The sequence below is a fragment of the Tenrec ecaudatus genome, chromosome 5, assembly GCF_050624435.1.
Source record: "Tenrec ecaudatus isolate mTenEca1 chromosome 5, mTenEca1.hap1, whole genome shotgun sequence".
NCBI classification, from domain to species: Eukaryota; Metazoa; Chordata; class Mammalia; order Afrosoricida; family Tenrecidae; genus Tenrec; species Tenrec ecaudatus.
In genome coordinates this window covers 21,655,459-21,682,716 of record NC_134534.1, presented here as the reverse complement: position 1 = coordinate 21,682,716, position 27,258 = coordinate 21,655,459, and the positions used below count along the sequence as shown (strand labels likewise).

At 45.2% G+C, this 27,258-nt stretch overlaps 1 protein-coding gene across 1 annotated transcript; it reads left to right on the top strand.

Moving 5' to 3' along the window:
* The first annotated feature begins 3,641 nt into the window (after window positions 1-3,641).
* MED30 (mediator complex subunit 30) lies at window positions 3,642-21,994 on the top strand. The gene is made up of 4 exons (XM_075549341.1): window positions 3,642-4,012; window positions 8,500-8,658; window positions 10,722-10,826; window positions 21,597-21,994. The coding sequence occupies exons 1-4, from the start codon at window positions 3,824-3,826 to the stop codon at window positions 21,690-21,692; spliced, it is 549 nt and encodes a 182-aa protein (XP_075405456.1). The 5' UTR covers window positions 3,642-3,823; the 3' UTR covers window positions 21,693-21,994.
* Window positions 21,995-27,258: the final 5,264 nt, after the last annotated feature.

Below are 27,258 nucleotides of genomic sequence, written 5' to 3'. Positions count from 1 at the left end.
TCGTTGGCTTAACTGGTCAGGGTTTAAAACTGGCCGTCATTTGCTCCTTCCTGAAGCAAGGCGCCTCGCCTGCGATGTCTAGCATGGCGACGTCCTGCTTCTCCTCCGACCTCACCATCCAGTCTTCTCACCTTTTGCAGTTGTTACTGCCCCTTCTCCGCCTCTTTCTGTGCCCTCTTATGCGTTGGGGCTCTAACGTGGGGCACCTTCAGGACTTGTTTCTCACTGTAAACATTCTCCTCACTGATAAAGGTGGTAGAAGGAATTACGTGGCTGCCCTTGAATCAGTTCCCATTCTGTCGTGACCCTATGCACAATAGAATCACGTCCTTGTGATCCGTAGGATTTCTAGTGTCTGGCTTAGGAAGCAGGTCGCTAAGACTTCCTTAGAAGCTCCACGCAACACCTGCAGCCTCGTGGCAACACACAGCGCCCCTACCCGGTGAGTGGTCCTGGGCTTGAGGCTGAAAGACAGAAAATCAAACCTGGGTCTCACGAGTGAACTTCCACCACAAACCATCACTACCTGAAGTACACCTACGTCTCACTTCTCCTGTAAATACGTGGGTCTCCCAGAAGTCTGTGTGTGTGTATGGGGGGCAGGATTCCATTATCTTTTTACTTCGTATCTGACGTTTCACATTGATAACTCTCGTCATGAGGAGATATTAAGGACAGACGCCTGGTAGCAATGAGCACCAAGAGTCTAGGCTGTCAGTCATAAGCTGAGATGGTTAAAGTTATGTGGAACTTGGCTGGGACACGATTCTGATGGGTTGGCAGTTAGGCATCGATGTCATTGGGCTCTTACGAAGTTTTGACATAACATGATTTCTGCATAATGACCTAGTCGTTGGAACCTAACCATGGCAATAAGTAAGGATGGGTGCTATCACAAGATTCAGACTCATAACAATCCTTAAGGACAAAGCAGAATTGCTTTATGGGTTTTCTGAGGATGTCAATGTTTGTGGGAACATATAGTCGGTTCCATCTTTCCCCTGAGGAGAGGTTGGTGAGTTTGAATTCTGCTAACATTTCAGTTAGGAGTCTAACATTTAACTCACTGAGTCAGCAGGACTCCTGAGAGGGGGTGTAGTACTCACACATTCATTGAATGCTTTAGGCTCTGTGCTAGGAACTTACTATATGCTATCAGAAACCCTCAGGAAAGGGATTCTGTTGGGAAGGGATCATGGAAGTTAATGTGATCTATCCACAGACAGAGGCTCCAAGTTTGACTTTTAGTCCAAGATGTCTTAACAGTTGTTAAGCTTAGCGCTATATCACACTACAGCATTCCCTTCCGAAAATAAGCCAAAGCCCCTGGTCCCCAGTATGTACTCAGTTGCTCTTGGGAAGCTCTGATACTATTCCCTTGGATTTTATTGTTTATCATACTTAGATCACACTGGCCAACATACTTCTTCTATGTGGGCTTAATTGGCAACCTCACTTAAAGGCTGCTTGTGTTAAGACAAACCTTTAAGCCCCCAGACCCTATTCTTTCTGATACTAAGCCTGTAAATCTTTAAAGGAATAGAAAACCTCATCTTTCTCCTGTGCAAATCAGCAGGGGAGTTTAAACTTCTGAAGTTGTCCCTGGCAGCCCATTGTGTAACCACTCCTCACCCAGGCCTCCTAGATTTTATTTCAAAAGAAAAATCTCCAGTTTGCTGCCATCGATGCTGACTCAAAGAGACCCTATGAGACAAGGCAGAATTGGCCCCAATGGGTTTCCAAGATGTGACTCCTGAGAGGGATAGACCTAAACTTTCTCCAGGAGAGCACCTGGTAGTTTGAACTGCAGACCCCGAGGCGAGGTCGACCATCTCGCTGGAAGGGAAGAGGAAGCAGACACACCACAGCCCCATCTCCATTCCGCAACCAGGGTAAGTGATCTAAAATGAATATTTCACATAATCATTACTCTCAACTTGAAACCTTCAATATTTCTGCTCAGAATAAAGTCCAACTTAAAATGGCTTTGACGTTTCCCTGAGGTTTGCCTTTGTCTCCAGCTTTATTCCCTGGCATTCTCTTCATGCTAAGGTTTCATTTAGATTCTGGAAAGCTTCGGGCTCCCTCTTAGCAGCTGGCTTTGGCAGAGGCCTCAGGAGTGCCCTGACCACCAGAGGGGACCTGCCGTTCAGCAATGGTTGCCATCCCCAGCCCCCACTCCCAAGCCCCTTTCCAGTCCCAGTTTGTTCCCTGCAGGTTATCCCTGGCATACTACTCTGTTCCCCACGTGATAATGAAGATTACAACTTTTGCTTCAAAATACTCATCCCAATGAATAGATTTGTCTCCACAAAACACTTCTTCACTACTTCATTCCTAACTCCCAGCAAGCACACATTAGATGTCAAGCAAATATTCGGTAAGCAATAACTCAAAAACTTACTTATAGAGATCTCTACAATGAGTCTCGATTTCTAATAACCATTTTCTAGAAAGTTCAGACTAATGGTGTGTTCTAAGATTTTAAAAAAGGAAATTACTTTGTAGCTGTCAACAGTTTCTACTGTTTGAAACACATCTTTGGAAGCAAGGAGTAAGAAGTAGGTGCGAGAGGGTCTTCTTTATATTGTATGTGTAATGTCACATGGCAATCATTCAATCTGAGTTTATTGAACACCTTCTGTATGCGGATTCCTCAGTGTTGAGAAGACAGTAAGGTAATAAAACAGCCGTGTCTCTTCTCGCACGAGCTTACACTCTGGATCCATGGAAAGTCTAAAATGAAAACAAACCTAATATATATATATAGATATATATAGATATATATAGATAGATAGATAGATATAGATAGATAGATAGATAGATAGATAGATAGATAGATAGATAGATGATAGATAGATAGTGCCAGGGCAAGTTGTGTGTTTGGTGTTACATTTTTTACATAGGGTCATCAGGAGGCTGCTTGAATAACATGACATTTAGCAAGAACCAAAAATAATAAAACTGTAAAGTTGGTACTATGTTACAGAAATGCATGCAAACCCAGGAGGGCTTGCAGACCTGACCTGAGGGAAGTCCGCTGCCATGGACCCTTTTAGGGGACGGAGTTGGAGTCACTTAGGAGTGGGCCTGACAAGGGGATCCGTGATGATGCCTCCCTGCCATCCTCAGCGGGACCTCTAGGTGGTGGAGGAGGGTAAGGGGCCAGGGTTCACCCTGCCAGGTGTCTGCCTTCTGGCCTTCGGGGCCCTGGCTCAGGGAACCCTGAGAAGTTTCTCTGGAGCAAGCACTGGACCAAGCTGAACAAGTGTTGTACGTACAGGGAGTAGAGGCGCCTGGATGGAGCTCTAAGAATAAATTGTTTTCCTCTTTTTAAAAAAAGTTGCTTTCTATCTGTAAAATGACAAGCCTCACAGGCTGCACTGTTAGGCGATCTACGTGAGTAAAAGAAACGCTTCTCACACAAAACAGAAATTCAATCCAGAGGGCTAACATGGACTCTGACGCTAGGGAACGTCCCATCAGTCGTACCGCCCTCTTGGGCGGAAAAAGCCGATGATTGGTTTCATGGTACGTCAATCCCTCCCCCCTTAGGCATTAGGACCAATCGCGTCTGCGCTCGTGTTGCGTTGGGTTCTGAGCGGTACGCCGAGTGGGCGGTGCCTGTGGCGACACGGTGACGTGGTGCGTCGCGGCTGGCGGAAGTCGTTGCCGCTGTTTTGAAATCGCGCCGCCGTCGGAGGGTGGCTCCCCGGCGTCGCCGCGGAAGCCCGGCGGTCACTCGCTCTGGGCAGGCGGGGGCCAGGACGGAAGACGGCCCGGGAGCCGGTCTGAGGCGTGCTCTGCTCCCCGAGGCCGCGCCATGTCCACGCCTCCGTTGGCGACGCCCGGGATGGCGTCTGGGATGGCGCCCGGGCCCTTCGGCGGACCCCAGGCTCAGCAGGGCGCCCGGGAGGTGAACACGGCGTCGCTGTGCCGGATCGGCCAGGAGACGGTGCAGGACATCGTGTACCGCACCATGGAGATCTTCCAGCTGCTGAGGAACATGCAGGTGAGGAGCCGCCGGGGCGCCGTCCGAGGCGCTCCCCCTCCGCGCTCAGCCCCCGAGGCTTGGCGGCGGGTCTCCCCAGGCCGATTCGGCCCGGTAATTCCCTCTCTCCGTAGGTAAGCTACTCCTCGGGGATGTGCTGATCCCCTTCCTTTCAAAGTACGGACCAGTCACACTCCACCACCCTCATTACGTTACCCGACTCTCCAGCAAATCCCTTCCGAAGACACCAGGAGTTAAGGAATTCAAACTCTGCTAACCGTGGCGAGGGGGTATCTTTGCTGTCGGTTCCCACCCATAGCGACCCTGTGTGCAACAGGATGAAACACTGCCCAGCCCTGCGCCGTCCTCACAAGTGTTCCTATGCCCCAGCCCATGGGTGCAGCCACCGTGTCATTCCATCTAACTGAGGGCCTTCCCCCACCCCGCTGCTCCTCCACTTTACCAGGCACGATGGCCTTGTGCAGGCACTGGTCTCCCCCGAGAGCTTGTCCACAGTAGAGGAGACAGGCTGGCTTGACTTCTTCCAGGATAGACTTGTTTGTTCTTTAGGCAGTCTGTGGTCCTTTCAATGTTCTTCTCCAGCACCACAATTCAAATGCATCGATTCTTCTTCAGTCTTCCTTATTCAGTGTCCAACTTTCACACGCACATGAGGGCATTGAAAACACCGTGGCTTGGGTCAGGAGCTCCTTACTCCTCAAAGAAACCTCTGAGCTTTTCAACACTCCAAAGAGGCGTTGTGCAGTCAGTGTACTGCTCTTCTGTTATCCTGTCGTACTGTGGCAGGGCTTGTGTGTTGCCCTGGAGCTAGAAGTTATGTCACAGGTACTTCAATGCCAGCCGGATCGCCACACTGTTACATTACTTTAACTGTCTAGCAAATCCCTTCTGAGGAGTCCAGGAGTTAAGGAAGGCAGGCTCTGCTAACTTTTTTGGGGGGTGGGGGAGGCAGTTTTGTGGTTGTTAGGTGCTGTTGAGTGGGATCCTTCTGTACAACAGAAGGAAACACCGTCTGGTTCTGCACCACCTTCACAATGGTTGCGATGCCTGAGCCCTTCAGTTGGCTGTATTTGACACCGTGCGTTTTCTTCTCTAGTGCTGCTGTAACAACACTGGCACAGGCAGATGGCTCTCACAAATTCATTTCCCAACAGGTGCTGGAAGTCCAAACGCAGGGCTCCAGTTCCAGGGAGGGAGCTTTCCCTGTGTAGGTTCTGGGGAATGCTTGTCTCTATCAGTTTGTTTCGTAGTTGGAAATCTCCCTGTGGCTCAGCATCCATCTTCCCCGTTTCCGCTTCCTTACCTTGCTTGTTTAATCTCTTCTTATCTCAAAGGAGACTTGAGACCCATCTTATACATTGGGCTGCTAAATGCAAGGTCAGCTGTTTGAAACCGCCAGCCACTTAGTGGAAGAAAATAAGGCTGTGTGCTCTCATTAAGAGTTAAAGACTCAGAAACCCACAGAAGCAGTTGTACACTGCCCTGTTGGGTTGCTATGAATCGGCATTGACCAGATAGCAGGGTGGGTTTTTTTATTTTGTTTTACAGAGATACTGGATCATGAACAAATAACCCATTCTCAAATGAGATGAATACACAGGCGTACCAAACTCACCACTGTCTAGTTGATTTCTACGCACAGTGACCACATAGGACAGTAGAAGTGCCCCTGTGGGTTTCTGAAGCTGTAAATCTGCAGAGGAACCAGTAAAACCAAACCAAACTCACTGTCTTTACGTCAATTCAGAGACAGCTACTATATGCTCCTGTGGGTTTCCAAGACGAGGTGTCTTTCTCTTTCTCCTGCAGAATGGTTGGACTCAATAGCCACTATGCAACTCCATAGAAGGTGAAAACCTGATATTTCTTGAATTAGCTGTTGAGATTTGTAGCTTAGTTTGGGAGGACATAAAAAATCCATAACATGTATAAGTGCATACTTATGAAACCACAAGACAGCGACTGTGTTCATCACCTCAGAAGATTAGTAATACATCTTTGAAATCTTTACCTATTGCCCATCTCCAAACACCCATTGATTTGCTTTCAGTGCATGGGTATCTTTGCATTGTTTAGGTTTATCTGTACAAGGAATTGTATTCTACAGTGAAATCCATGAGAGTTGGACTCAATAGAATGGCCTTGAATTTTTGGGTCACTTATTTAGAAGTCAAAAAAGGAAGAAAAAAAAACCCCATGCATTTGCACTAGAGTGCTGGCAAAGAATATTGAAAGAACCATGGACTACCAGAAGAACAAACGGATCTGTCTTGAAGAAGTGCAACCAGAATGCACCTTAGAGGCAAGCATGGCAAAACTTAATCTTGCATACTGTGGACATGTTAGGAGAGACTGGTCCCTGGAGAGGCACGTGGAGCTTGGTAAAGTGGAGGGGCAGGGATAAAGATGAAGGCCCTGCATGCGACGGACCAGCACGATGGCTGCAGAATAGGAATAATTCTGATAGTGCTACGGAAACATATTCATAGACAGTCGTGTATAAGAAAGAGCTTTATATAAAGAGTAATTGTATATTAAGAAAACATCCCAGCCCAGTCTAGACCAATTCCATAGGTCCAATAGTGGCCCATATGTTTGATACCAGTCTATAAATTCCTCTTGAGGCTCGGCAACCCAGGCAATGATGCTGAATGCAGGAAGATCACAGGCCAGTGGGTGGAAGCGTCTCAGTGCTGGCATGGGTCTCCATGTGTCTCCTCCAGCCCCAGGGCTCTAGCGTAGCTTCATGTGTCTTGTCGGCAGAAAGACAAAGCTGAGCGTGTATCTGGCCTCTGGTGAGCTGTTTATCTCTTTTGTGCCTCCAATTGTGGTCATCAAGCTGCCACCTGGTTAACAAACTAGACTCCATCCCTTCCCAGGTTAACAAGTGGTTAGGTAACTGCCACAGTAGTGTTTCATTCTTTTGTCCATAGGGCTGCTATGAGCCGGAACCCTCATGATAGCACGAGACACCACCAACAACACATTTTCTGCCTATGATAGGGTGCGTCTATTAGTGCAGCGGTTCTCAACCTGTGGGTCGCGGCCCCTTTGGGGGGTCGCCCAATTCATCTCAGTAGCAAAATTATAGTGATGAAGTAGCATTGAAAATCATTTTGTGGTTGGCAGGTCACCACAAGAGGAACTGTATTAAAGAGCCGCAGCATTAGGAAGAGTGAGAACATATTTGCGTTATTCTTTGGCAGATTTTGAGCTCACAGTTTCCAGCTTTGGCAGGTCTGTTGACGGCACGAGGCTTCTGTGTGGCTCCTTTCTCTCAGCCTGGGTCAGTAGTTCATTCTCCTTCACTACTGAGTGGAGCAATATAACAAACCTGGGGGCACAAATCATTAAGTGCATAAGCGTCAATCACAAGTGAAGTAGTTAGAAAGCAGAAGGCCTGGCGATGTGCTTCCCTAGAAAAGGCAGCTTAGAGAGCCCTCTGGATTCACTCTGTCCTGTGGGTCCCTGTGCCCTGGAGTCAGCATGCTGACACCAGGCAGTAACTAACAGCAATCGTGCTACAAGTTCAAGGGGAATTCCATTGTCTTTTAACTACATCTCTCACAACTTTCAAAGCCCCTCATGGAGCCCTTGTTGCATAGTGGTTACAATGCAGCTGACTGCTAGCCACAGGGTTAGCAGTTTGAAACCACCAGCCACTCTGCGGGAGAAAGACAAGACTTTCTACTCCCCTAAAGAGCTGCAGTCTCAGACTCAAACGGGGGCAGTTCTACCCCACCCTATAGGCTCACTATGAGTCAGAATCTGCTCCTTGGGGGTGACTTTTGGTTTTCCTGTGCCGTGAACATTAGCGTTTCTTCTACTCTTTGCCTGCTTTGAGTAATGGGGCTGGGACTATTTGCTTCCAAATTTTGTGTGGCTTTCTCTTGCTTAACATTGTAAGAAACTGCTGCCAAACGGATGCACCATTTTGCGTTGCTAGCAGCTGTTTCAGCAGCTGGATTCCTCCACACCTCACAACACATGTGAGCGAGTGTGACTTCCCCTACGAGGGACACCACGATTGGCTGGGAAAGACGCACAGTGTGCCCGCACTACATTCCCACGTGCGGAAAGAAGAGGCAGTAATAACTGGCAACACTGGACTTCACAGAGCTGTTTACTTAGTAATGCATCTTTTAAAGGATTCCATTTTTAAAACACCCTCTGTATTATTGAAATAGATGGATTAACCTTGGAAATACTGCCAATCATACACATACTAAGCATTTTAGACAAGTGTTTCCGTATTAACCATGTATCCTGTAGCCACTTGAAATTTGCATGAAGACTAGGGGTGCTCTCCTGGGAAAAATTTTTTAAATGACACTGGGTTAAGTGTGAGCGATGCTCTTACCCTTTATGCAGTGCATGGAGCTGGTTTCTGCTTGCTTAGCTTTACTTATGTCCAATAGATAATCTTGACTAACTTGATTTTTTTTTTCACTGCTTACTGTCTTCCTTGTTGTCCCTTGCCTGATCAGCTGCCCAATGGCGTCACGTACCACACGGGGACATATCAAGACCGGTTAACCAAGCTCCAGGACCATCTCCGCCAACTCTCTGTCCTCTTCCGGAAGCTGAGGCTGGTCTACGACAAGTGCAGCGAGAACTGCGGCGGGATGGACCCCATCCCAGTAGAGGCAAGTCTGGCTTCCAGGGCACCAGTGGGTCCTCTGAGGGGGATCGTTGCAGGAGCGCTGTCTCTGTAGCTGTATTTCTAGCTTTTAAATGATATTAGCTTATTCTTTGGCCAGAGCAGCTGAAATTGTGATTTAGGTAATACACGTAGCATGAATACTATTTGTATCCCCCCCCCCTTAAAAACTTATAGCTTTCTGACCTCCAGGCTGCTGGTGTTGATGTTGGTGGTGATTGAGAGAAGGGGGGTGGGGGAGGGGCGCGTGTCTGTCAGGTTTTATCAATGTTGTTAATGTCTCCTTTTAGTTTTATGAAATACTTTAAAAATATTTTTTGCAGAAGGACTTTACACATAAATGGTTTTTTCACTGTTATTAATTCAGATTTGAGGGTTAGTCCTATGGGGTCCCTCCATGTTAAAACTCATTCTCCAGATGGAGACCCAAGTTGCAGGTTATGTTAATGAGGTAGAGGGTGTTCTGATGGACACAGCCCACCCTGTTGACTGGTGACCTCTGGACACAGTGGCAGCTGAAGGCTACCGGCTCTTAGGGGCATTAAGGATTTCATGTGATCAGTGCATCCTTTGGAGCTGCTGGCATGTGAAGGAAGGGCAAGGGACGGACACACTGAGAGCCTGGCAGTAAAGGATCAGGAAAATGTCCGTTCTTGGATGCTATAGGCAAGTCAAGGAAATTGAAGAGCGGACACTGCCCGTAGGTCTCTACAGGAAGCCTCTTGTCTGTTTAGTAGAGTGTCAGTGAATTGGTGGCAGCCAGAAACCAGATTGTAGTGGGTTGCAGATTAAACAAGAATGAAGGAACTAGAGGCAGCAAGTGACTGTCAGTCTACCAGGAAGTTTAGTGTCGAACAAGAGAGGGAAGCAGTGGCTGGGAGAAGAGTGGAGACCCAGGGCTCTTAGTCCTCTCCTCCAAATGGGGGGACCAGGACGTGTTTTCTAATGATGAAGGAAGACAAGAGCAGGCCCAGAAGGAGAGCGGGGACATGAGTAGCGACGGCACGGAGAGCGGGCAGCCCAGAAGGGAGACGGATTGCCTTCCAAGGAAGGAGAGCTGAGCATCCAGAGAGAGGAAGGGAAGACGGGTGGATGTGGGTGCATGGGAAGCTGTTCCAAGAATTTGATGACGTCAAGCCAGATGGCTTCCTGTTCTCCCACAGAGTTGTGCGCTGCTGGGATAATCCGGGTGGTTATTTATCCCCGCTCCCACATCAATGATATAAGGGGGCAGACTAGATAGTCCTTGATGGCCGTCTCACATCTGCCTCCAAACCCACTCGTGGCCCACAGAGGCAGGGGTAAGGTGCTCCCTCGGAGTGACTGGTGGGTTTGAATGTCTGGTGTTTTGCTTGGCCACCTGTCCCACCAGGGCTCCGCTGGGTCGTATCTAAGAGGTTGTACTGCTTTCCTTCCGATACCTAGGGCTTCATGAAGTAAGTTTTCCTATACATACTTCACTTTACGTCCCTTAGTTTAATTTCCACCTGATTTTTTCCTCCTAAAAAAACACCTGGCAACCAGAAGGAGACCCCTAGAGGTGTGCCAAGTGGAGCGGGTCTAGCTGACCCGCTGCTGCCGTTGCTAGCAGGGCACATCAGAAAGTAGGGAAACAGATGAAAAGATAGTGGATTCGTTCTCCATGCCTTTTGAAGCTGTCTTTATAATGCCCATCCACGAAGTTCCTCTGTCTCTAGTGCAAATGAAGGAAAACTGTACATTTTGTAAGGGCCACGACCCCAAGCAAATTGTCATTGTTTTTTTCAGGGTGCCACCGAGTGCCTGGCAGTTAAATGTCTGCTGAGTGAATGAGTGTATGCGGTGCTGTATCATGTGTGACAACCATGTTGTGAAAGCTTTGGAGCAAGAGACACCGGCATGGGAATGCGGGCCTTCGACAACCATGGTTGTAGGTTGTATTGGACGGAACCTTCCTGTTATTTAAACTGGGAGAGCTTGGCAGTTCACCGCAGTCCGTGCACATTGCCTGGACCGACGTAGCTGTGACCGTGTGTCATAATTCTGACTTCTCCTGTCTGTCCCTCGCAGCAACTTATCCCATATGTGGAGGAAGATGGCCCGAAGAATGATGGCTGGGCCGGCCCGCCGCGGTGTGCCAGTGAAGAGAGGAGAGAAATTGCCGAAGTAAATAAAGTGAGTGATTCATTGGTACATTTTATATTTTGAAATTAACCAGTGAAAACGTCAAGGGACTCTAATGTGGCTCACAAACGCCATTCGAATGAGAGTCGTGGTGTCTGACGCGCTGAACGTATTAAGAGTCTATCCCCAAACTGAAAGGTAAGCAGAAATACTGTCTGAACGGTCAGAGGAGACACCACAAAATGCTAGCGATCGACGCTCTTAGGAAACCTCCATCAGCACTCAGTCGCGGTCCGTTCGCTGTCTCTTTCTAAGCAGAATGCTAGCTTCCTAGCACCAGCACGGTTGGAGCAGCAGATGACCAGCATGCACAATAAGGCATGGAGGTCGGAACACCTAAAAATGGAGTGATCAAGGCATTGCCTTAGCCAACCCCACCCCACCCCAAGATCCCCAAGCTTGAATGCATTTATTGTTGAATACTCCCAAAGATCAGAAGATAATGCTCAGGTACTTTTCATGAAACAGAGAAGGCAGGCCTACCCAAACCTCTGCATTCCAAAACCTACGTACGTACCTACCCGTCTCTCTCTCCCTTTCCCTCTCTTTGTGTCTCTCTCACACACCCTCCTGAAATTCTCAATCCAGTTCATAAATTCTTCAGTGTATTCGCTCTTAATCCACCAAAACCAAGAACATTTGCCTGTCGTATATAAAGGTCACTCCATTTTCTTACATAGTTGGCCACTGGAGCAAAGGCGGTGACTCACCTCAGAATATCTGGAAGACATTCTCTAGAGTTCCCGGTTCTGTTTTCCTCAGTCGAGATGCCCCGCCCTCTGAAGGTGATTCGTCTGTGACTGTGTCGGTGCCCCTGCCCACTCATCATTGTTATCCACAGCCCACCTCTTCACTGCTGTCTTCCTTGTTCTTAAACATGTTCTAGGCTCACCATGGGAGGACAGGATGGGGGAGAGGGGCAGCAAAAGCCTGGACTCCCTCCTGCTCTCCTTGCTCACTTCAGAATTCTGGTAACAAAATTAATACAAGATGGAGAATATTGTCTTATAATGCTCTAAACCATTTTGCCTATTCCAAATCTTATGCACAATCTCAACAACAAACATTAAGCAGGCTGGAAGAACCTCTGTGCGATCAGAAATAGATGTTAGCTAGTTTGCATGGTGAAGGCGACAGAAAGCTCCTGCGTGGCGCACTGTTTGCTGTAGGCAGACCCGGGTGACGCCGCGCGGGCGGTTTCCAGATCCCTGCAATAAAGCGAGGATCATATGCAGGCCAGTCTCGTGAATTTGGGGGTTTGCCAGTGCCTGTAAAATTTATAAGTACACTGCACTGCAGTCTGCCACGGGGGAGACACAGGAAGCTCTGTTCCCGTAAGGGTTTTCGGTCTGAGAAACTGAAGGCCACAGCGAGTAGGAGCCAACCTGATGGCAGTGAGCTTTGAGAGCGTCTATTAAGATACGATAGCATTTGGAAACGTGTGAAATTTTGTGAGCGGTGCCAAAGACACCAAGTGAGCACCTGCTGTCGACTTTCCTGCCTCAGCGTTGCCACCACCTTCACTGTGTAAGAGACACACTGTCTGGTGCGCAGCAGAACAGGGTATGCCGAAAAGAAAATAATCGTCTCAACTACCTCATCGTTTTAATGCAGCAACAACCCCCAAACACACAGCAATTTTCTTAAAAGTACAAAGTAATAATAAATAGTAATAAAAGTAATACATAGGCATTTTGTATAATGTCAGTACAATCTATTTTTTTTCTGAAAATCTAAAAGGATATCAAAACTAATAAGAGTAATAAAGTGGAACTCTCCTACAAAATGGAAGTATATCACGTGGCATATTATAATGTCAGCAATCAGGGTGTACTGCTGGCACAAGAATAGACAGGTTATTAAAGACTAGCCACCCAGACTGCCTTCGTTTGGGTATGTGGGAAATATGACAGAGAAGGAGAAAATTCATCTTTGAAATAGACCCTTTGGGGGGAAATTAGCTTGCCTTCACGTCACACCAGATGTCACAATGAATTTCAGAGTTGGGAAAAACCTGTGGAGCACAATATTGAAATTTTAAGGAAAACACATCTCACAACTCGGGAGAAAATAAAAAGATGGGTAAGTGGTGACAAATAGAGAAAGCATTGTAATGTTTTTGCTTTTAAAGGAAAAAACACCGATGAGAAGACTACTTGCAGCAAATGTGATGGTAATGGATGGCTGTCACAATGGCTAATGACATTAGCAGGGTCTGAGGAGGGTGTCGGGACTGTTAATTTAGATCTGATAGAGTTAATCGTGTTCAGCTGTCTAGAGATAGGAAGCACTGATTTATTAAAAAGTACCAATAGTCTCTCACTTAGGACTAACTCAAGATACAAAACACTGCACGATGGGACAGTGTTGTTTTGGAGTGTGTCTATTGCTGTGATGTGTACTTGATACAGTGTGGTGGTAGGGCACACTTGGTGAGATGAGCCAGAGATGCTCACTGTCAGATGTTACGTGTCGTGCGTCCAGATCGAATCTGTAGATGTTGTTCGGTGCCATTGGGTGGGTTACGACCCAGAGGGACCTTATGCACAGCAGAAGGAAACGTCGCATGGCCATGCCGTCCTTGCAGATTTTACAGAATGTATAGATACAGATAATAGAAGACAATCGTAATGAATACTATAAAAAAAAGAAGTTGCATGTGGTCCCTAGATTACGAATCATCAGTTTGTGTACAACCAACTCCCCTAAAGCCTAGTATGTGAAAACTGCGAGCCACATACAGTGTTTCATAATTAACAAACAGACACTACTCTGTGGTATGCATCAAAACATTGTGTTATGCTAAAGATGCTTTACTACGCCTGGAAATGTTCTTCATGTATAAAAAAGCATACTAGATTCTCTACACAATGACCAGCATTGGACTAACACATTAGATAGGAACATTATCTTAACTGTTCCAATTTATTTACAAATGCAACTTACAGGTTAGCAATAGCGCTTACCCATTTATCCAGGGACAGCCGATACTTTGACATGTCAGTTGTCAGAACAGAACCTGTCCTATGTTGGGACTTCCCATTAGAATGGGTTTCTGTTGATAATTGACACTAAAACACTTCCCATTAGAATGGGTTTCTGTTGATAATTGACACTAAAACCCATTGTATCCAATCAGTGCCAACTCGGAGACCCTATGTGGGGTCTCCAAGTCTGTAGAGCTCTCTAGGTGACGGCAGCCTCTTCTGAAAGCTTTCGGGGTCTCTTTCGCCCTCGTGGGGTGGGGTGGGGGGGGTGGGGGCCTTTTGTTTTTCAATGTAGAGGGATCCATTCAAACTAGAAAATTGAATTTAGAACTTTTATTTTATTTTGTCTTTTAGCAAGATGAACTTTTTTGTTCAGAAAGATTTTGTACCTGACACAACTGGCCATTCATTTTGATGTGCCATTTCATAGTCTCCCCTGTTAGTCATTTTTCCCACTTAAAATAGCTGGAAGTTCAGCCAACTACAAACATCAGGCAGCATGGTGGTTAGTTGTCATGAACTGATGTTTTTTTATTAATCTTTTTTTCTTTCTGTGTGTTTTCCTCTTCCTAGAGTGCCCTATAATTTGTATTTGGGCCTCTCAGATTTATCTTATAGAAATTCATGGATTCTTTCATATAAACTTTCAAAATTGCTAAGAAATTTTTTTAACAAGATTTAGGTGTCCCTTTTTTGTAGATAACATTTCTGGTGTCAGTATTAAAGTTTTCCATTGTTTTAATTGTTTTCTTTTTTGCTTCTTTTAGTTTTATTTGCTTGATCTGTGTTTCTTTCCCCCTGTGCATTTAGTTCTCTGGTACTGGTGCAGGCCTTTCCGTTTGCTATGTAACCTTGACCGACTTAGATGCAGCAGCTTTAAAGAATACGGGGAACATTTCATTCTCCTTTCATTCCATTGTTCCACAAGCTTTTTGAAGCCTCAGCATATGTAACACTAGAAACCAGCTGGGGGAGCTTTGTCCTAGGTCATCAGGAAACTGCCCGTTTGGGGTTTTGTTTGTTTCTGTAGTTTTTAGTATCCTCAAGACAGAATCTTCCAGAGCGCTGCTTGGGGAGATGCACTCTTGTCTTCCTGGCAGCTTAGTGTGAGCGGTGTCCTGGCTCCCACAGTCCCAGGAGCACGTTTGTTGGGTCTGGGCGCCTCAGTCCTGTCTTTTGCTGTGCTGATGCCATCCAACTTGAGCTGTCCCTGGGCAGGTGGGCCAGGCTGAGGGGGAAGGTTCTCAGTCACCTGTAGGTGAGGGCTGTCCTAGGGCCCAACTTGCCTTTCCTCTGTTCCCTTTGTTCCAAGCCCGGAGACTAGCCCTGGTGAAGCAGCCTCAGGCTTATCCCTCCTGCGCTGTCACCGGGTTGCCCCTTCTTCCCCTTTGCCGAGCCATCTCCCACTCTGTGCTGCCCTTCCTGTGGATGATGGCCACTGCCTGGCACCTGCTTCTGTCGCTTTTTTAGTCTGCTCCTACCTCTTTATTAGGGCTCTGGGCACAGGAAGACATTCACCCGTGTATTTCATTCAGATGTTGATTGGGAACAAGGTTACTTTAAGATGCAAAATAGACAGTATTTCTGAAAATTCCTCGTGATGGAATTAAAGATAGTGTTTCAAATTCTGTTTGGCCATTTATTCTTCAGACATTTGAGAAGTGCCCCTCTGGTTAAGCTAGCTTGACCTTTGAACTTGTTCTTCTGCATGCCTTTAGCTTTGGGGTAAGCCATGCTTTTGTTGATAATATCTACCTGGACGTTATTCAACAGAGGAGCGAATCGGCCTGAATGTTCAAAATAAACAGATTCAATCCTAAGCCTTGAGCTTCTCTTGAAATTATACGAGGGGGTACCCCTACCAAAAAACAAACAGCAATAATGGAATCCCCCCAAAATATATATATTTAAATGTTTTCACAAAACAACCTTATCACCTTCAGAGTACCCTCCATTAGACTTAATACATTTGTCAAATTTGTGACTCCATTCTCGGAAACTTTTTAAAATATTTTTTATTTTAATATATCATTTATTGGGACCTCTTACAGCTCTTTTAAAACAACATGTAATAAACCATTTTATTGGGGGCTCTTACCACCTTTATAAAACCCACACATCAATTGTCAAGCACATGTGCACCTCCGTTGCTCTCATCATTTCCACACATTGTCTTTCTGCTTGAGCCTCGACATCAGTTCTTCTCCCCCCCCCCCATGTGAACGCCGGGTAATTTAGAAATTATTTTTATTATCGTATTTTATATCATCTGCTGCCTCCCATCACCCACATATCGGTTGTTCATCCCCCTGGTGAGGGGTGTGGTGGTGGTTTATGGCGATCATTTCAATCGGTTCCCACCTTCCCCCTACACTCATGCTATCGCTACTCTCATTGGTCCTGAGAGGTTTATCTGCCCTGGATTTATCTGCCCTGGATTCCGTGTGTCGGGAGCTCTTATCTGTACCATTGTAGCTCTGGCCCACCCTGATTTGTAGGGGAGAACTGGGGTCATGATAGTTGGGGGTGGGGGAGAGAAGCATTAAAGAACTAGAGGAATGTTGAGTGTTTTGTCAGTGCTACACTGCACTCTGGCTGGCTTGTCCCTTCCTTGTGACCCTTCTGTGAGAGGATGTCCACTCTGACCCGCCTCGTTTGCATCAAAATGGTTGTTTATTTTGTGTCTTCTGATGCCTGATATGTAATCCCATCAACACCATACCTCTTTATCACACAGGTTGGTGTGCTTCTCCCATGTGGGCTTTGTTACTTCCTGCTAGATGGCTGCTTGTTTAACTTCAAGACTTTGAGATCCCAGACGCTATATCTTCTAATAGCCTGTGTTAGTCTGGGTAGACTAGAGAAACAAATTCATAGACACTCGTGTCTAGAAAGAGCTTTTGAATATTGAGCAGTTGAATCTTGGGAAAACATCCGAGCCCAGTCCAGATCAAATCTCTTAAGTCTGATATTAGCCTTTATGTCTGATACCAGTCTATAAAGTCCTCTTCAGAACTCATGCAACACCTGCAATGACACCAAAACAAGGCCAGTGGGTGGAAAGTCTTGTGGATCCAGTGGTGGTAGAGGCATCTCAGTGTGGGCAGGGGTCTCCACATGGCTCCTTCAACTCTATTGTCTGTCATCCCTTGTGTCTTGTCAGCAAGCATGCCTCCCAGGGAATGAGCCTGTGTCCTACCTCTAGCAAGCAGTTTATCTCCTTAGAGCCTCCAGATGTAGTCATCGATCTGTGACCAGATTGATGGATTAAACTCCACCCCTTCACTCTTAATAGTCAGGAAGTTCATGGAAAAATCCCCCTATCTTTCCATTCCATTTTTCCACAAACTTTTTGAATCCCCCCACCACCACCATGAAGTGCATAGGTTGCTTTCTAGATGTGAATATTCCGTAACAAAATGATATTATTGGCATGTCAATGAAAAGTACCCAGCAAGTTAGTACAGTGTCCATTCTCTTTTCATGCTAAACAAAGTGCATGAAGCAAACAGCTGTGTACCCCTTCCTACTGACCCTCATTCAGGCATTTTCAGATCATTACCATCTCATTATGAACTTGCAGTTGTACCGAGCAGTACTGTGTAGTGTGTGTGGTCACTCCAGGTTCTCACGGTGTGTGTAACACTGATGCCTGCCACGGTACTATGAAACTGTAGTCCACATAAATATGTCCCCAGTACCTGTAGCCGGTACTTCAGGTGAATTATTAGATTGGGGGCCCCTTTAAATACCTCTTCGCTCCTTCATATACCTTAGGATCTTCACCTCGCAGTTACTGCAGACACGTGCTGGAGGTCGTGTGCTGTAGAGGTATCGGGAGTCGCTGTACTTTGCCTAAAGCCATTCTGCTGACCGTAAAGATGAAATTGAGAGTAGTGTGTGGCAAGTCTTTACAAGGCTGGCCACTGATTAAGTGTCACAGCATTTGTATGAATATTAAGTTACGTGGTGTGACTTAGCATAAGCATATTTTAAAATATCTACTTACACATTCACCTGTTAACGTAGCAAATTAGGCACAGCTGATGGATTTTGAAAATTGCAGCTGTCAGCCTCTGCTGGAATTGATCAGTGCCAAGATTGTATATATTAAGCCCTATATTGTATCATGAAAATGTATTTACAGTCTAACCACTAATAAGCATGACTGTCAACTTTGCTGTTGACAGGTTCATGACATGTTTGGGCTTTAGATATCTTGCTTGTGTGATGGGCTTTTTTGTTTCTTTAATTAAACTTTTGTGCAATTTTAATTAAATGTGTACACTTTCAAATGAGTATTGTACTTTGAGAAAACCATGAGAAATGTACCAAGTACTCTAAAAGAAGATTTTATCACTCTCTACAGTTGAATAACCAAGTGTGAACCTGCCTATCAGATTGCTCCACAAGGCTCCTTAGAATCGAATAAACCAAACAAACTCATGGCCATAAAATCAGTTCCAACTCAGAGCAACCATGTAGGACAAAGTAGGTCTGCTCCTGTGGGTTCTGAGCTTGTAAACCTCCTCCCCTGGCTTTGGACTGCCCATCCTGTAACTCACTCCACCACAAGGGCTCCTTAGAATTGAACAGTACCGTGGAAATATCTCATGTTGTTTCAGGGGGAAAAAAATTGCAAGACTCGTTCTTTGTAAACCAGGAGCTCTGTCATATCGGTGAAGTTCTCAGCTGCTAACCAGAAGGCCAACAGCTCTTGGGGAGAGAGACAAGAGAGCTGCTTCCATTAAAACAAAACAAAAAAATGCAAAGAGCACGTCACACGTCCAGAGTCTCTGTCAGAAACAACTAGATGGTGCCGAGTATTATCTTGGAAACAATCCTATTCAGAGACTTCACATTTCCCCCACAGAATTATAGAAGCCATTTGCAAATGCTATAGATTTTTAAGATGTTAGAATGTCTAAGGATATAATTTTATTACTTCGAGTTATTCTTTTTAGTGAAATTGTGACCACTGAGCATATCGTCCTTTGCATGTTTTTTTTTAGTTGTTTCCAAATCCCTCTTCTCTTTTTATGGAGACATGAGACTGCATCCCATACACTTGCTTCTTCATTGAAGTTTAAATCCATATTTCTTCCCCTTCAAGAATTTTATGAGACTATATAAGAATATTTCAAGGATATTTATAAGAAACCTGCAGCCCACTACTAAGCCCATATTATCCTTCTACCTGATGGTTTGCTCACCACCAACTTCTCAGGACCCGAAAATAATTGTCCTTGTTTTCTGATCTTGCCAATCAGTGACAATCGCTCCATCTTCGCAGTCCCACGGCGTCCTGTAGTTTTCCATTGCCATCTGCCTGAGCAGGTTGTACATATTCTAGTCATGTGGGCGCTGCCTCTCTCCTACTTGATTTTGAATTTTTTCAAAGCCAGAGCTGTTTCTTCTCTTTTCTTCCAGTAATACTTCTGGCCCATTGACTAACACTTAAGATGCCCTCAGTAAATATTTGTGGAATGGAATGTGCTGTGAACTCTGAATTCCATTTCAAAGAGAAGTTCTGAAATCTTTGACTGTGATCAAATTCAAAGGAGGCCAACTCCTATCGGAATTTACAAATTCAAATGCGGTGTTTTAAGAACAAATCCGGTTGCATTATTGTTCTTTCATTCTTACCCAATAGCTCTTCTCCACAGCCGCCTGAAAAGATAGAACTGTGGGGGGTTGGTGTCAGCTAGTCTTGCACAGCTAGTGTAGTGATCTCTCTGACGGGCTATCAGTAGGCAAGTAATGTTAAAGGACAGTTGACTTCTGAAGCCAAGAGATCACTAAACCTCCTGGTCTCAGTCACAGGTGTCAGCATGGTCTTATGTGTGGAGATAAACAAAGCGGAACCACCGGGGAGGTAGGGGTGAAGGAACTGCTAGATCATACCGTCATCACCGCTCATGGATGAGGAAGCAGCGAGTTAGAGACCTCGTTGGCACTGGAGCGCGGATCTCCAGCCTCCCAGTGTCACGCCTGGCTGTGGCTTGTGCATCGATCCTGACTGTAGATGGGCGTGTCAAGTCTTCATCTTTAGGCCCAGAAAGTCTTCAGTGGGCTGAGTACTGGACTTTTCCTCCTTCCTGATCTCATCCAACCTTCTGGGTCCCTCTCATCAGTAATGTACACAGCTGATTCAGTATCTGACCACCACGCATTCTTAAGATGGCAGAACTCAGAAAGTGGGTCATCTGAAAACTTAAAAAGGAGATCTGGGTAACCCGGTCACTTTCCCAAAGACTTCAGGCTTTGGTCAAGCCCCGGCGCGGGCACTGCACCGTGTTGTGCTTACTCTCTTCAGGCATGAACTAAGTTGGATTAAGGTTACTAGTCTCTATGCATTGCTTTTCTATTTCTTGATAAATTTGTCAGTTTTTCCTTTTTGCTACCTACTTCCTGCTACTTGCAAACGCTGGATACAGACTATATGAGGGGCATTCGAAAAGTGGAACAGCAAAGATAATGGTATTAGCAACTTCCTAATCTTAGTCGGCTTTTTAATAAGTTAAAATGCAAAAAGTTAGGCTTCTTTACACTGAGTGGATGCTAATATATCTGGAGGTGTTTTACTCATACCTTAAAAACTGCATAAATATATTATCCCCAAATGTAATATTTCTAAAAAGCTGCCTAATAACTATTACGATGATTATAATAATTAGTAAAAATGTTGACCAGGAGTTCTTAATGTTATTAATTAATTTAGATATCGCTTTACCTAAGCAGGTTTGGCTCTGTAGGACTTGAAAGCAGGATGCTTTAAGAAAGGTAAAGGGTCTATAAAGCTGAGCTAATAGGAACCCAGCTTGCCCTAAAGGCATAAAGGAAGGTGCCGGGGTGGGGGTGGGGGTTCAGGGTGCTGAGCGAATCGCAGCTACAGCTGTGACGGTGATTATGCCGAGTGTCATACATTCCTGTTTTCAGAACCTGCAGGAGGGCATACTTCATGTTGGAAAAATACGCTACATTTTTTAACAACCAGCTGCATCAGACACTGCTTTCTTATGATCCTTTATTTTTCTGTTTAATGGCTCCGTTATATATGCTCTGTTCCTACAAAAAACATTTTCTGTGTTGTATGTGCCAGATTCTAACACTATCTGTAGCAAATCATGTAATCCTCGTGACTCCATGAGATCGGGTCATTTATACCCATTTTTCTGATTGAAAACTGAGGCACAGAAAGGTGACGTAATTTGGTGCAAGTCAGAACCACTTAACAAAGCTCTGCGGATAGAGTCAGATATTACCTGGCTGGAGATGGTGCTCTTGTTACATGCTCTCTTAAACAAACCAAAACCTGTGCGTCGGTAAGTGCTTAGCTTATATTCTTAGATGTGTTTGTGGAAACAGGTGGGTTAAGACCCTTCGCCATCGGCATCTGAGTGTTGGGTAAGAATTTAGTATTGCTTTGGAGGACTCCTGGTAACACTGTGGCTTGAGCATTCAGCTGTAACAGCAAGGTCGGCAGTTCAAAGCTACCAGCTGCTCCCCAATAGAAAGGTGAGACTGTGTGCTCTCAACAAGATTTCGTCTTGCAAACTTATATAGAGTTGCCATGAGCCAGCCTTTACGTAATAGCAGTGGGTTTGGTGGGTTTGGGCCAGGAAAGGTTTTTAGTTCTTTGTCTTAAGTGAACATTTAGCTTAATTTCTGTCTGGCTGTTAACTTATGAGTCTTAACATGACATTTTAATCTTCTAGCTTCATGGTCTATTTTCATGAAGCATTTTTTTAAATAAATTCTTTTCTTTCCACAGAAACTCAAACAGAAGAACCAACAGCTGAAGCAAATTATGGATCAATTACGAAACCTCATCTGGGATATAAATGCGATGTTGGCAATGAGGAACTGATAGTCAGATTTCCGCTTGACACACGCTGTACCTTTTGCTGTCCCAGGTGTTCCTGTCTCTTACTCCTGGGAGAGAGGTAGTTATGTACTTTGATTCTAGTCACTCAGAGTAATCTAAGTTCCTATTTTCGTACTATGGTTTTGCATTACTTAATGTTTTTTCTTAATGCTATTGGTTTTTTTTAAACTCACTGTAATAAAGTTTCATAGCATTTGTGTGTTGTTTAATGTTTATGAAACGAATAATCATTTTTTAAAAGGGAAACAATTTAATTTTGTAAATAAATTTTCAGATTCAATCACTGAGTGTTTTGATTATTGCATTATTCTCTTAGAAGAAAATTAAGAGGTAAATATCTTTATTTTAGATGGAAATATAAAATTTTGTCAGTGTGGCACAATTTAATGAAAATTAAGGTGTAGTTTCGTTTTCAAGATTTAATAAACCTCCTGAACCACTTGAAAGAAGAAAATAGTCCATGTGAGCCTTACTGTAAATAGCTGAAATTCCCATCAGCTGTTTGGTTTAATTGTGACGCTCTACCTCTACAAGGAGCAGGAGCAATGATTTCAGAATGACACACTTGGAAACCAGGTGCTTCTCTGCTACCTGCTCTAGGTCAAGGTCAAGCAGTGAGCCTTGCTCAGACGGCTGCTCAAGTGTTAGGTAGACCTCAACTTCCTGATCATTGCATTTTGGTAAGAGATTTCAGCTAGGATTTAGGAGTTTTTAATGAGTTAACCTTTGTATGAAAAGTGCTTTTGCAGACTACTACTTGGTCTACAGTAAGTCCTTCGTACTCTACCAAGAAGAGCTGGCGTCTCAGATTATACATAATAGATCCTCAAAGGAGAGATTGGGTTCTTCTCTCAGCATGGAGTTTTCCAGCTGGGCTGAGAAGCCCTTCCTGTCCCACATGAATTCTGGTTCTCTGAAAAATACTGATGTAAGATTTCTCTACTAAATGATGAAACTCCAGTTTAAAAAAAGTCTATAAAAATGTATTTAGTTAAAAAATAACTCCTCATTTCTTTTAATTGTGAAAAGTCTAAATGCATGTAAAAAAAATCTAGTTATCATTGAGAACTTTGCTCTTTGGCCCAAGATTCTGAACCTTTATATTTTACCTTTTACGTTAGCATGGCTCAAGGAACATTCGAGGAATTCCTGCTATGTATACCAGATTATACAGCGTGTGCTGACAAGACTAACATAACTGGGGAAGACATGCACGTGAATGTTTAAGATCGAGTGGTGTGCGTGCAATGAGGGAAACATGAATAAGCAGTTCCTTCATTTTTTTTTAACAATTTATTAGGGGCTCATACAACTCTTATCACAGTCCATACATATACATACATCAATTGTATAAAGCACATCTGTACATTCTTTGCCCTAATCATTTTTTTTCTCCTCTTTTCTTTTTTTACATTTTATTACAACTCTTATCACAATCCATACATATACATACATCAATTATATAAAGCACATCCATACATTCCCTGCCCCAATCATTCTCAAAGCATTTGCTCTCCACTTAAGCCCTTTGCATCAGGTCATCTTTTTTTTTTTGCCCTCCCTCCCCTCTCCCCCCTCCCCCCTCCCTCATGTACCCTTGGTAATTTATACATCGTTATTTTGTCATATCTTGCCCTATCCGGAGTCTCCCCTCCCCTCCTTCTCTGCTGTCCCTCTCCCAGGGAAGAGGTCACATGTGGATCCTTGTAATCAGTTCCCCCTTTCCAACCCACTCACCCTCCACTCTCCCAGCATCTCCCCTCACACCCTTGGTCCTGAAGGTATCATCCACCCTGGAGTCCCTGTACCTCCAGCCCTCGTATGTACCAGTGTACAGCCTCTGCCCTATCCAGCCCTGCAAGGTAGAATTCGGATCATGGTAGTTGGGGGGAGGAAGCATCCAGGATCTGGGGGAAAGCTGTGTTCTTCATCGGTACTACCTCGCACCCTAATTAACCCATCTCCTCTCCTAAACCCCTCTATGAGGGGATCTCCATTGGCCGACACTTGGGCCTTGGGTCTCCAGCAGTTCCTTCATTTTTGCCTGAGTGCCTTAATTAAATCTATTAAGGATCCTTGAGTTGGTACGGGTTTAAGACTCATCTAACAGAATAGTTTAAACCTGTCAGCTGGTCCTCCAGAGAAAATGTCCATCTGTCTCCCTAAGGGTTGCAACCTTAGAAATCCTGTGACAGTTCCACTCTGTCCTTTAGAGTCACCGTGGGTCGGAACTGACTCAAGGACACACCAGAGTTTGTTACAGTTTTAATCTATAATCGAGGGGTCCAGGCAGTGCTGCGTGTTCAGTGTTGGACTGCAAACCTCAATGGTGATTCCATGGGATAAAAAGAGTCTGCTCCTGCCAAGATGGGTGGTCTTGGGAAAACCCTAAGGAACAATTGAAATCTGACCTATAAGGGTCCCTGTTTGGCTGGAATTGTTTGGGCAGCAGATTCGTTGTTGCTTTGGAATCTGGAATCTACAGTTATTGCAACTAGACAATTTTTGTAGGTGTAATTTGGTCAGTAGTGGTACATCCATAAAATAGTAATCATTAATTGTCTGCCCTTGGCAATTGCTTTCTCCGATTTGTTAGGGATACTGATTTGGGAGCAAATTTACCTAGGAGGTGACACAGACTGTCCACCTGCCAGGGAATGTGTGTGGCAAATGGGTCAGAGGTGCCTTCTTTTCATTGCATTTTTTTGTGCCTTTAAATGTAATGATTTGTATACATATTGCTTACATGTTTTTAAAAGGTAAAATTTAAATGATGTAAAAACATACAGCCCTGCCACAGGATGGTTTCAGAATGAGCTGAAGCAAGCGGTACTCCTAGGATGTACTGAATCCAGGAACCACGTTCACTCCAGACACTTCCCCTCTCTGCAAGAAAGAAAGGAGACTTGTGACACCGTTGGATTTTCCTGGGGCCACTGTCACTTACACACACCCCCACCTGAAGGTGGTCCCAGGGAGTACCTGCTTGGAGAGGTTCATTCAGACAGAATCAGATTTCCCAGGCCAGCGCTGCCGCTGCTGATTCATGCAGACTCCCCAAACGACTAGAGCAGGTGGTCAGGTAGTCCTGGCTCTGTTTTATAGGTCATGAGCTTGGGCTGCATAGTGGCTTCACAGTCTTGAGGCTCACAGACTTTTGCCTGCTCTCGGGTCTGTGGCTCAATGGGGGGAGCCACGGCTCCAGCAGTGGTTTACCTTGAGGTCTGGACAACTTGCCCTCCCAGGTATCCCCTTTCAGGTGTGCCTCCCTATGACCTGCAGCAGAAGCACCAGAAATCAGACCCATCTTTACAGCCCCTAACTGCTCATTGGTCAAAACCCAACTAGCACTAGTTGAATTAGGTGGGGCACTGTCCTAGGCTGCACTGCAGTGTCAGGCTGAGGACAATGGCGGGAGAGAACCCAGCGCCCATCACCCAGTCTATAAGGTCTCCCCAGTATCCAAGTATTCTTGTCTGGCCTGTCACCTGTCATTAGAAGCCCTGGGGGTGCTGACGTAGTGGTGTGATCGGGCTCCTAGCCGCAAAGTCAGCCGTTCGAAACTAGTAGGCACCCCAGTAAAAAGTAACAGCCTCAGAACCCACAGGAGCAATTCTCTGCCAGAGTTGACTCCATGATAGTTTTGCTCACATCACCTATTAGGACCTGCGTAGAGAACCCTGGTGGTAGAGTGGTTAAGCCCTGGTCTGTGATCTAGAGAAAGACTGGGTTTTCTAGTCCCATGAAGAGTTGCTTTCTGGGAAACCCACAGGGCAGTTCTACCCTTTCTTAAGAAGCTCACCGAGTTGGCCTCAACACCAGGGCACGGGGAGTGAGATTAGAACCCGCAGCGCTCTAACAGGTTTTCATTCCATGCGGTTATTTGCTCAGGTTTGCAGGTCACTATTGCAAATTTAGTGTTTTGGTATTAGCAACTTCTAAGTTATAAAAGAAAACCTTGGTTTCTTAAACATTCCGTTATGGTTGGGTGAAAGTTTACAGAACAAACTCCCATTCAAATATATATATATATATATATATATATATATATATATATTCAAATATATATATATATATTCAAATATATATATATATTCAAATATATATACACGTGTGTATCTGTGTGAACATGTTTCACTTGCCCCCTGGGCTCCCTGTATCTATGTGCCCATTTCCCCTGCTCCTTCTTGCCTTCTGAACTTTATTTTTTGTTGTGCTAATGCTCACATTTAACCCTCAGACCATCCAAAGTGCTGCACCACTACATTCTTGGAAGGGATGGGAGTTGCAGCCTTTGGGTCCTGGTCCTACAGGAGTTTCTCTCCTCTGGAACCTCAATCACTCCAGCGACACGAATCTACAGAGCGCTGTCGCCAAGCAGTGGGTCCTCAGTTCTCAGATGCTAGTGTGCTTGGTTGCTCACAAGTCGTCTGAGCATCAGCTCTGAATGTGCTCGCAGTCAGGGAACGCACAGAACACACAGTTTCGGCTCTTTCTTGAGAAAAAACTCCCATAGAATAACAAAGAGGAATTTAATCATAGTACATGCCCTTGATAAATTAATCTCTCTGTTCTCCTCTGCAAAATGATTGGCAGGATTAGTTGATCTCATATTCTATATTAAGATTTTGGTGGCGTGTGATAGAAACCCCATTCCAAAAGGCTTAAGTCAAACGGGGAAGTTAGGAAGTCCTGGTAGTGGTGGGGGGATGGGGGTGCAGGGGGGAGGCGAGAGGGCACTGGAGAAGAGTTTACAGAATCCAAAGCTGCTGGAATCAAGACTGCAGGGATGAGAACCAAGATTTCATGTTCCTGGGATCCTTTGTGTCCAAGCCCAATTTCTGCTTTTCTCTGCTGGTTTTCAGAGGCTTTCTCTAAGTGATGGGAGAGATAGCCTTTGGGTGACCTACCTTCACCCCTCTGCAGTATCCCAGCCTCAAAGACTCTACTGCATTTCCAACTCCAAGTTGAGAAATCTTCACCTAGACTCGCATGAGCACAACGTGGATCAGACTAGCAAAGTTTGGGCCAATTGTTGATTGCTGGGGCAAGGATGGAACGAGTAGCTTGACCTTGTGGCCAAGAGGTCAGTAACGGTGGGAGTCATGGAAAAGTGCAATTGAGCAGAGAACAAATACCACTAGAAAGTAGGGGAGCGGGGAAATTGGTGAGATGGCAGAAACGGCCACCACAACCCGTGGCGTTCTTTGGGTGTCATCTGTAGCACCTGATAGATGCGCAGCCTCTTCAAGATCAGAATAGAAAGTTTACAGACAACCAAACGCATCATCTGACTATCAAAACAGTTGCTAGTCTTAGTTTCCACGTGGTTGTCTCTGAATCGGAGTGTTCGCGTTGGCATTTTCTTTGTAGCTGCATTTTTGCAGCTGTTCAATTAATTGCAAAGCAGTCGTGTCAGGCCTTGGCGAGTCTGGGTTAAAGCGCAGATTGGAAAGAGGGAGGGAAACCTGAACCAGAGCCCCAGCATCCTGGTAATGACATTATCTTTGAAATGATTTGGGAACCTAAGGCCCTGGTCCTTCAGACG